At 37.5% G+C, this 11,722-nt stretch overlaps 1 protein-coding gene across 1 annotated transcript in view; it reads right to left on the bottom strand.

Moving 5' to 3' along the window:
* The window catches only part of Il7 (interleukin 7), a 31,486-nt gene extending 20,012 nt beyond the window's left edge, over positions 1 to 11,474 (bottom strand). The window contains exons 1-2 of the mRNA XM_004660587.2: positions 11,367 to 11,474; positions 3,991 to 4,124 (exon numbers count right to left, since the gene is read on the bottom strand). Of these exons, the coding sequence (XP_004660644.2) occupies positions 3,991 to 4,124; positions 11,367 to 11,376 (144 nt within the window). The 5' untranslated portion in view covers positions 11,377 to 11,474. The remainder of the gene's footprint in view (positions 1 to 3,990; positions 4,125 to 11,366) is intronic.
* Positions 11,475 to 11,722: the final 248 nt, after the last annotated feature.

Below are 11,722 nucleotides of genomic sequence, written 5' to 3' on the forward strand. Positions count from 1 at the left end.
TGATTACTAATGTGTATTGTCACATGGTTAAAGGATTACATAAAGAAATACCATCAACAGAGAGCTTTACATTATGTTTATACCCTAAAGCTATTTAATAGTAGCTAAAATATAAGTGATCCAAAGGAGAAAATCAATATTTGCATCAATATAAATATTTGCATCAATATAAATGGTGGTACATTATAGTCACCTTAAAAATCAAACCACATTGGGAGACCAAAATGAATTTAAACTTAAGTAATCTAGTAGCAAGAAACCAAGACTGTGTACTACTGGCATGATGATAGACATGTAGGTTGATCAAAGAAATGATACTCAAAATCCAGAAATAAACCTATGTACTTCAGTTACCAAGGAAATTCAATAGAAAAATATTATTTTCAATAAATAGCACATTGAATATTGGGTACCCATGTGAAAAACAAAGTTGTACTTTCACTACACAACATATATAAACATGAATTAATAAAGGTGAAACTAACACTTAGACTAAGTGTTAGGCTAAATTATAAAACTAAGGGAGAAAGCAGATACGAATGTCTGTGACCTTCTTGGACCACATACATATTTTAAAAAGGAAATAATGAAGTACTGGAAAGTCACCCACAGGATGATCAATTTTTTTTAAACCTGAAAGTTCTGATAAAGGCAAGAAATATATAATTCTTACAGCTGAACAGTAAAAAGATAAACCAGTTCAAAAGTTTGCACACAATTTAAATAAATATTCTTCTAAAGCAAAATATACAAATGGCTCATAATTATATCCAATAATTAAAATCTATTACCATCACTCATTAAGAAAATCAAAATTAGGGCTTGAGGGATGGCTTAGCAGTTAAAGCACTTGCCTGCAAAGCCAAAGGACCCAGGTTCGAGTCCCCAGGACCCATGTAAGCCAGATGCACATGTGTCTGGAGTTCCTTTGTAGTGGCTGGAGGCCCAGGAGTGCACATTCTCTCTCTCTCAAATGAATAAATAAATGAAAAGAAAGTCAAAATCACTGTTATATATTTGACATGTATTTAGAGGAGACTTCCTTAGAGAGAGTATCTGATACAGAGGAGGAAGTAACAGGAAACCTAGACAACACGGACAGTCAGTACATCGAAGAACATACACTATAGACCCTAGCTCCCTGGCTACAGGGAAATTCCCAATGCTGGAAAGAGATGAAAGGAAAAATACCAGCAACAGTCTGCAAGAGCAGCAGACAAGCAATCATAACTACAGGACTTTAAATTGAGTTTGGGAAGCTGGCTTGGATCAGAGTGCTACTTTGTTTCAAAATAGAACTCATATTTGCCATACCCCTGGAGTCTAAGCTTCTACTAGAGATTTCTAGGTATAATCCTATCTTAGTGGCCAGCAGTAGGCTGGCTAACTCTCCCAGAAGCTTTGGATCTATTAAACCTTACAGAACAGATGACAGGCCTCTAAGCATCCCACAACTTCAGGCCCTTATAGCTTTAATGCCAGTAACCCATGTCACTTGATCTTGCTTGGAAGGACTTGAGGATAGCTCAAAGATTGTGACATTTCATCAGTGACACAATCCCTCAAACCACTGTCACCTGTCCTGTAGACTCTAGGAAAGCTCCCCTCTAACCCATGGATTTTAATCTGATACTTCTGGGAATCAAAGTCTGAAATTCACTGGGCTAGTGTGCATGCATGCTCTGCATTCGAAGGACATGCCCACCAGTTCCACAAGACCCAGTATCACTTATATTTGCCATATATGTCCTGAAACTCTAGGACTGTAGCTCACAATGACACAACTCTCCATGTCACTTACATCTGCCTCTGGAAGACCTACACAAAGTTTTTTCAACAGTCCATTTGCTTTGCTTAAGACTAATTGTGCAATATCCCTAGTATCATTTGTGCTTATCCCACAGGATTTATCATAGGCTCTGTTGAATAGAGAAAAGCACCACCATCCTCATCCTATAGAACCCAAAGAGTGTCTCGTCTATGTCCTGTGGCTCCAGAACCATGGCTCCAGGTAACACAACACCTGGCACCATCCATTATTGCCCCATACAGGACCTTTGGAAGTTCTCTCAATATTTGGCAACACCAAGATGATGATTGCTGCCATCCCAAGTCCCCATGAGATTGATTTTTGACTATGTAGTAACTCAGGACATATATTTTGAGGATTATATCCACCACAAAGTCACACCACTACTTTCATGAATGGCTTCATTGTAGACCACTAAGGCACTTATAAATTCAATGATATTGATCACTCCTGAAAAAAAATCACAATGAAACTATACTATTGAAATCACCTGAAATTAGTCAAGTATCTTCCTGATATTTTCATACCATCTAAATGAAAATTTCTATTCATAAAAAGCTACTCCAAACAAACAGGAAGAAGCAATGGTTCCATTAGATGTGCAAACATTACTGCAGCCACTAAAAATGTAAATGAAAAAACAGCATGTTATGCACCTCCAAAGAAAATACAACTTTCACAAATAGATTCATAATAAAAGGAAATTTATGACATGCAAGAAAAAGAATTCAAAGTAATGACTTTAAGGAAACAATGGAATGCCAGAGGCTATGAATAAAAAATACAATAAAATGAGAAAAACACTAATGATATGAATAAGAAAGTTAACAGTAGAAATCATAAAAATATAAAATAATACAGCTATAAATTTCTGTCAATGAAATAAAAACAAGCACTGACAGCTTCCTGACTGACAAACTGAAACAAACATAAGGCTCAAAAAATAATAGAAGGAGAAAGGAACTAAATAAAGAAAGATATGAAGGAAAATTATTGTTTATTTTCCCCTTTCTTTTTTTTTTTTTTTCAAGTCTGGGTCTTGCTGCAGCCCAGGCTGACCTGGAATCCACTCAGTATTTTCAGGGTGGCCTTGAACTTACAGCAATCCTCCCGCCTCTGCCTCCCAAGTGCTGGGATTAAAGGTGTGCACCACCATGCCCAACAGAAAAATTATTTTAAAAATATACAAATATTATGTAACCAGCAAATGAAGAAGCTATAAAACAAAATAAAGTGAATTTTGTCGTGCTTTGGCAGGTAGCTTTAAAATAAGAATGCTCAAAACTTAAGCAAGTAATTATGTCATATATTGCTATGAAAATTGTAAGTGGATCTTTCCTTTCCAGATAATTACTTAGCAATTCCTGTCAAGAAGCATGAGATGGTCACAGTGCTGACTCAGTCGAGCACAGAGTGTTCAAGCAGTGAAATAGCCCTTTTGGACTGGGGTCACATGACAATGCACATTTTTCAAAACTCATGAAACAGTGTAACACAAGAATGAAGCCTAATGTCTAGTATGGGTTTGGATTAAAATAGATAGCCAAAACTTGTCCATCATCCATTAAATTACATTTAAATGACAATAGGGAAAACTGCAGGAGGAAAGAAGACACATGAAAATTTTCTATTTTTTCTTCAAATTTTTAGTAAATTGAGCTCTACTTCAAAATATAATATCTACTAAGAAATTAACAGTGCATAGCAAATAAAATTACAAGAACTCATATACTATATAATAAGAAATACACACACAATTATATACACAATTGCACAGATTCATATAAAATAACTATGCATCTATTTTCACTATATTTTTTAGATATGACACTCCATCATTTTCCATTGCCTAATGTAATGTCCCTACCAAGACTAGTAGCATAAATAGGAGGTGGGGAAATGCAAGGATAATGAATCCTGCTTGTTTACTAAGAAATGGGAAACAGTAACAAAGTGGATAGTGGTTGAGGTAGGGGCTAGGAAAGATTTATTCTTACAGCATACAATGATGCCAACCATGCAGATGTATAGGTAGTAGTCCATTGTATATTTTTCTCTAGTTATTTCACATTCTTGTCAAGAAAAACAGATGGATACTCAATTATAAAACTGCATACCAAAAGTATATTTCAAGTTCTCCCCAAATAAGTGAAAATAATGAAAATGAAACAAGCACATACCAATTCATTGATGCTGATCATTAGAATATTCTCATATTCTTTACCTTCTTTATTTTTAATGTGACAATCAGATGAAGTTACAGGCAACAGAACAAGGATCAAGGGAGGAATTCCAAAGATATACCTAAAAGAAACTAAATTCAACAATTAATAAGAATGAGCTAAATGTTGAGTCATATCACATGAGATTTTGTTTTGTTAGAAGCCTTGACCACCTATTTCTAGTAATTTTAAAATGTATCCATGTTCTTTAGATAGAACCCTAAAGTTACAGTTATATAATAAAGTGGGGCTGTATTGTGAAGGTTAGGTTTTATCTATTTTTATATAAAAAATTACTTTTAGGGAAAGCATAGTACAGGTGTGATAAAATCAAAGGTTGCTTCTGAAAGAAATTCTAGAGGAGACAGAGCTTCACCAGTTTGGCTTTATATGGACTTTCCCTGTAAGAAAATAATAACTATAGGTAAAGAGGTGCACTACAGTATTAAAAATTACACAGTGCTAAAGTCTTGTGGTGCATGGCATATGATTACCTATTTACCCAGGACCAATAATCCACATGAAGTAATATTCAAACCTTTCCTCTAGGTTGTGCTCTCTCACTTTCTCTCTCTCTCTGCGTGTGTGTGTGGGGGGGCAGGTGTTACTTCAAAGGTACTGGACTGTGATTTATAAACTTTTTACTGACAATTTTCATGCATGCACATAATATATTTTGATGATAATCCTCTCCCACTACCATCTTTTGTCCCCCAAGCTCCCTCAACATAACCCCTCCTTTCTTTTTTTCAACTTCGTTCTTCTTCAATTTTTATGTCTTTTTTATCTTTGGGCTTCCTCTACCAGACATAGCAGAACATTGATGGGCCCAATATTGTTCAGGCCTTTGTTCACAAGCAATGACAGCTTCTCTATCAATCATCATCATCATGAATGCAATGTACAATGGCCATTTTATGTCTGGAAGGCAACTGTTATACCACACACAGAGAAATGTATGTATAATTTATTTGTTTGTTTTTGAGAGAGAAAGAGGCAGGGGAGGGAAGTAAACTGAGAGAATGTATGAATATGGGCATGCCAGGGCCTTCTGCCAATGTAAACAAACTCTAGATACATGTGCCATTTCTGTGAATCTGGCATTATGTGAGAAGTGGAGAATTAAACCAGTGCTGTCAGGCTCTGGAAACAAGCATATTTAACTACTGAGCCATTTCTCTAGCCCTTTCTTCCTTTTTAATGATGAACTTAATAAGGTTTACCCTTCCTAAAACTCATACCAGATTACATTTGTATGTAGAGACTCTTCTTACTATCGATTCATTGTTTTCTACATCTACATGCCCAGGGACCCAAACTCTGTTCAGACATAGCTCTGTTTAGCCTTTTTCCAAGTTAATAGAAACTCAATAAATAAATTCATAACATGTTAACAGATGGTTTATGACATCTTTCGATTAGACATGCCAGTTAGAGGTATATGTCCAATCTGAAGGAATGAAATCACAAATTGATTATTTGGAGCAGTTAAATTCATTAGATAACAATCCAGTGATGCCAAGAAACATTAAATTTGACCCACTTCTCCCAGGCCTCCCATGTGTCTTTCTGTGACCTCTGACTTACATTGATAACACCCCCTGTGAATTTCACAAGTGAGCTTCAACTGCAACTGTTCAATACACAACTTTTCATGTGTGTTTTCTCTAAGAGTACAAACAGTATTCTTTTAATTCTAAGAAACTGATATTGTGACAAAACCCCAAATCTGTGAATGACATAGTAAAGATAGCATCTATTATCCTAGTGTTTGTCATATTTATTTCCCAATAAATTATGAACTTAGTGGCTCATATTTTTACAAATGCCTAAATTATGCTAGGTATCACTTGTGGGAACTTCAAAAATCATATTTTTTCATATGGGACTGACATTTGACATACTCAGAAAAATAAAAGCATCTACTAAATATCTATATGTGTGACGAGTCTGATCAATAATGATCATTATCTTATGTAGCATTTTTGGGCAGTGGGGTCTCAAGGTAGGGTCTGACTCTAGTCCAGCCTGAACTGGAATTCACTATGAAGTCTCAGACTGGCTTTGAACTTATAGTGATCCTCCTACTGTGACTCCTAAATGACGAGATTAAAGGCGTATGCCACCAGACCCTGCCCTAGTTATTTTTAATTGGCTAATACTATGGATCAGGGGGCACTGAGAAAATACATGTCTACTTGTCTATCTAGTATCTATCTATCTATCTATCTATCTATCTATCTATCTATCTATCTATCTACCGCTACTATCTACCTATACATTTTACGGTTTATCTTTCTATCTGTAGATTTGTAGGAATATATTTATTCTATTTTACATGTAGAGAGTCCTTCAGGATATTTATAACATAGAGATGGTAGTTAACAAGTGTGGATTTTAATCTGAGTAGTCTGTTTTGTTGGGATTATATCATAAATTGCTATATCTCTTCATTTAACTCGTCTTCTTTCTTCTATCATTATCCCTTCATCTGAAAATTCCCAATGATCAATGCTACTCAAGTATATCACATATGTATAGATGTTTTTAGAAATGCATATTTTAAGCCATTGTGATCTGGCACTGATTGGAACCAGCATGTCTAAGTCCTAGCACCTGGATTCCCTTTAGGAATCCTCTATCCTTCACCAGGCATAAGCCCACACCACCTGCCGCTGTGACCTGGACTGTACAGGCTCGCGATGGGTAAGTGTAAACTTAACACAAAAATCTAAGTCAGTATGTCTCTGCCAAGAAATACAAATCCTGTAGCAGAGGGTCCCATGAAAGCTAACTTCAGTAAACTCCAAACAAAAAGTGAAAAAGAATGATCACAAATACATACAAAAAAACCACTCAGGAAGACATGGATAAATGCATTAATGAATTTCTGAATTATCTCAAAGACAAAAAAAATCAAACAGCTAAGTGAAATGGAAGAGTCTAACCAAGATATGAAAATTGGACTCAGTTAAGAGGTAGATATCTGAAGAAAACCCAAATTAAAATAAAGGAGGAAAGGAAAAACAAAACAAGTGAAACTAAAAGCAACACAGAAAGCATAAAGACTAAGATGGAGCAAGTGGAAGACAGGCCTTAATGACAAAGAAGAGAAATTTGATCAATTAGTAAACATCAGTGAGAAGTTCTCCCGAACATATGAATGGAAAATGAAAGAAATGAGTGTGGTACCTTGAAAAGACAAAATGTCTGAGTACTTCAGGTCAGTGACATAGAAAATATTTTTCACAAAATTAAAGCAAATTTCCCAAACCTATGAAAAGAAATGCCCATCCAGGTACAAGAGGTAAAGAGAACACCAAATAGACAGGACTAGAAAGGAAATTCCTTTCATGATACTATGGTAAGAATACTAAATATATAGAACAAATAAAAGGTACTGAAAGTTCCAATAGAAAAACATCTCATCATATATAAAGGTAGACCTATAAGCATTGCAGCCAATTTTCCAATGTAAATACTAAAATCAGGAAGGGATTGGACATTGGAATGATGTATTTCAAAACAGAATGACCATGGCTGCCAACATAAACTACTGTATCCAGCTACATTATCTCTCATAATAGAATAATAATAATAATAAAATAGCTAAAGAAATTTAAGATCACTAAGATAGTAGTTCAGAAGATATTGAATGGAATACTTCATATCTAAGAGAAGAATAAATAACTATATTCAAGAGACTAAGGAGAAAACAAACAATAGCCAATGCTAAGCATTGTTAATAAGCAAATAAAGACCAAGAAAACACCAACCTCCAAAAAAATTGTCATCATGATAAGGATTAACTCACACATTTCAGTAATAAGTCTGGGGCTAGAATGATAGCTCAGGGGTTAAAGGTGCTTGCTTGTGCAGCCTGATGCTCCAGTTTTGATTCCCCAGTACCCACATATAGCCAGATGGAAAAAATGGTACATGTATCTGGAGTTTGTTTGGGTGTGCCTCTCTTTTCCTCTTTCCTTCAAAATCAATCAATCAGTCAATCAATCAATCATAAGTAAAATAAAATGACTCTGAATACTACTTGATTCAATTACTCAATCAAAAGGCACAGTCTAAGCCAGATCAGAAAACAGGATCCATCCTTTAGCTGGCTTCACAAACTCACTCCACTGTCTAAGAAAATGGAACTAGAAAACAGGTAGATGGGGCTATTCTAATACCCAATAAAATAGATTTCAAACAAAAATTAATCAGAAGAGATAAACAAAGTCATTTCATACTGATCAATGCAACAATTCAGCAAGAGGATACTACAATTCTAAACATATATATGCCAATCATAAGTGCACTTAATTTTTTTTCATCTGATTTTATAAAACACAATATACTAGAAATAATCTCAGAGAAACTCCAAACACAGTAATGATGGGGAACTTCAGTATCTTACTATATCCAATAGACAGGTAATCTAGAAATAAAATACAGAAACAGTGGAGTTAAATGACATTATAGATCAAATGGACATAACTGACAATTACATAACATTCCATCAAAACACTACAGAATATGCTTTGTTCTCAGGAACCTATGAAACATATCACATATTATGACACAAAACAAGTCTCAGCAAAATAACCCCATGTATTTTATCTTGTCACAATGTGATAAAGCTATAATAACAAGAAAAACAACAGGAAATACTCAATCTTCTAGACATAGAACCATATACTATTGAACATTATACAGATTATCAAGGAAATCAATGACCTCTTAAAATATCTTTCTGCTTTCATACACTTTAATTTTGTAATATTCTAGTTTACCATCCAAAGAGAGAAATTCTTCAGATTTTAAGTTGCCACAGGGACAACCAATCCTGTAAACAAACAAAGGCTCAAACTTGCATCCCATAGGTGTTCAGTGCTATGTAGTTTGCTCTGTGATTACGTCATTTCTTCTACACACACATGCACACTAACATATGACCATTTTTCTGGTTCAATGGTACTTTTTATATTGTTGTCCCAGTGGGAAGAAATTCAACTTTTTCTTATTAGCTTTTGTTTCACAACATATGGACATACACCTCTCAGCCACCCGCTGAACTCTTCATCAGGACACAGAGAAGATCAGCCATCAGAACAATGCATGGCAAGTGTGGGTTTGTGGGATTGTCCTTAAATCTCCTGAAGGGATTGAAACTGGAGAGTTTGTTTTCAGTAGGGAATTTGGTTAAACCAGAATGATGGCTGTCTAAAAATTCTTGTTATTTTTAATTTAAGCCAAATAATACACCCAATCTTCAGCTCCTTAAGTTATGGGGTCAAAGTTAACATAAATTCATTTTTTTTCAGTCCATCACACTCAGTCTTTCATTGGGCTTTAAGACCCAGAAATATTTGTTAAATTTCATTCCATATAACTATTTTTGCTAGATATCATGAGGTACTTACCTATAAGTCATTCACATTTTACAGGTGGAGAATCTGGGCTCCAAAGAACACTTTTCCAATATAGAATATCTAGGAAGAGCCAGGATTCACATTTGACTTGCTCAGGTAAAATAGTCAAGAATCTCTAGTGAGATGTTTTGTTTCCTATGATAATAATTGCATGTGTGTGACCAAACTTTGAAATTATATTATAAGATCTTATTTCTGGGGAACAAGAGTAAACATTTGGTCTTATTATAATATGTTATAGTCTTATGATATGTTATATGTCAAGCATGAGAATTAAAAAAAAACATGGGTTTGAATGTGACATGTAAACTGGTTTTATGAAATAACTTTTCCATTTTTGACTAAGATGTTTAAACATCTTACATAATTCAGGGGGCCCTCAGTATTTAACGCCCCCCCCCCAAGTAATACAGTGGGAAACTGAATAGAAGCCCTGTGCACAATCTTGATGGAGCTTAGGCTTCTAGTGAAGTTTTGTAACAAAAATCAAGTCATTCATAGTAATACTACAGGTTTATAATTTTACTATTTTGTTTTCGCGTAATTTATGGTGCACCATTAATATGCATACGCCTCAGGAAACAATCCTTTACAAACTACAACTTTAGAGCAGAGATACTGTGAGAGTTAAAACTAGGAGTGAATACTTTCGGTTTTCTGGAAAGAAACCAAGGGTAACCTCAATTTCCAACTGTGCATTACCTTCCTGGAAGGTGACCCCTAGTTATCATTATGGTGTTGGATACTCTCTAACACTCCCTCCTCACATCTTTATTCTATTTTTTTTAATTTAATTTATTAGTTTTCATTTCAGTGAATACAGGCAGTTTGGTACCATTATTTAGGCTCATCTGTGATCTATTATTGAGCAAGATTTTCTTCATCACTGCAATTCTTGGTTCACTAAAACCTAAGAGATGGGAAATGACTAGACCAATGAGTGGCATCAGTGGAGTTGTCTCCAGGGAAGCCCAGGGGAGTGACCAGCAAAGGGAAGAAGAGAAGTCACCCTATTCCAGTCCTCTCCCCCAGTTGTCCTCTGGCTTAAGGAAGTACCTACTGTAAAAGATTCCAGTGTCTCTAGGCAGGTTCTCTTCACAACCCTCTTCCCCCTATTTTCTTACAGTATATATTTATTTTTCACTCTGCATTGGTCGCAGGGCTTCCAGTGGAATCCAGCCCACGTCAATTCTATGTATGTCGATTTTAAGCCCTTATTTATTTTGTGCAAATCAAACATAGTAGATCTGATCAGGGCTCCAGAACTTAAGACTCAAACTATCAAATCTGCCTGCATCAAGTAGAGAACATTTAGGGGAGGGAAAGAAACTTCCTTTTTCTTTTTTTTTTTCCGTCTGCCGCAGGACTTGGGTTCCCAGCAAAGAGCGCAAGGTACAGTCCCAGTCGGAAACTCCCAGCCTTACTGAGGGGGAAAGAGGGGGTTTTCCAGAGCCTGGTGCTTGAGGGTTTAAAAGCGCGGTCCCAGAAGCGACTTAGCGCTGTAGGAAGATCGGGCTGCGACAGCCCAGCGACTCCCTGGGAACACCGGCTGCCTGTGAGTAACTTAGTTCAGAGAAACGGCCGCCGGTTCGCGCGGTCCTGGCACGGGGCAATGCTGGCCAGGGACTGTCCGACCCTGCTAGCCAGTGCCTAATGAGACCCGGTTGCGGACTGCCACCGCAAGGATGGGTGTCCCGACCGAAAGCAGGCTGTAGGGAGCTGCTCCTGGAAGCCTGCTGGGCCACGGTGCCCCGAACCATGCACGGGCAGTGGCTGACCATGGGAGAGGCCATGCTCCCAGCAGGTCCAAAGTGCAAGGCCCGGCTATTCCGGGACGTGCCGCGGCGCGTGGGCGGGTCGCGCGCCCGTCCCCGAGTGCCCCGCGCGCCAGAGCGGAGCGCTTACCATGGACCATGGTCTGCAGCAGGCGGGCGTCGTCATGATGACCGCGACTGCAGCAGGAGCGAACTCTCGCCACCCATAGTCACGCCCGGGAGCCTGGTCGGCCGAGGACTAGCCGCGGGTCAGCTCCAGGCTGGACATTCCGGCTCCCCTGGCGCCTCTCTCGCACGCCCCGAGGGTTCCAAGCATCCCCGCAGGGACCGCGGCACACATCACCCTCCGGCTCTGCTTCTTGGTCTCGCTCAGAACTTCCGTAGGATCTGCCGGCAGTGTACTTTCAGTTTCTGCCCAGTGCGAGGTCTGCAGGTTCAATGTTTGGGTTTGCCCTGGAGCGCCTTCACCATGCACCTGGTCCAGGA

The sequence above is a fragment of the Jaculus jaculus genome, chromosome 2 (assembly GCF_020740685.1).
Source record: "Jaculus jaculus isolate mJacJac1 chromosome 2, mJacJac1.mat.Y.cur, whole genome shotgun sequence".
Classification (NCBI taxonomy): domain Eukaryota; kingdom Metazoa; phylum Chordata; class Mammalia; order Rodentia; family Dipodidae; genus Jaculus; species Jaculus jaculus.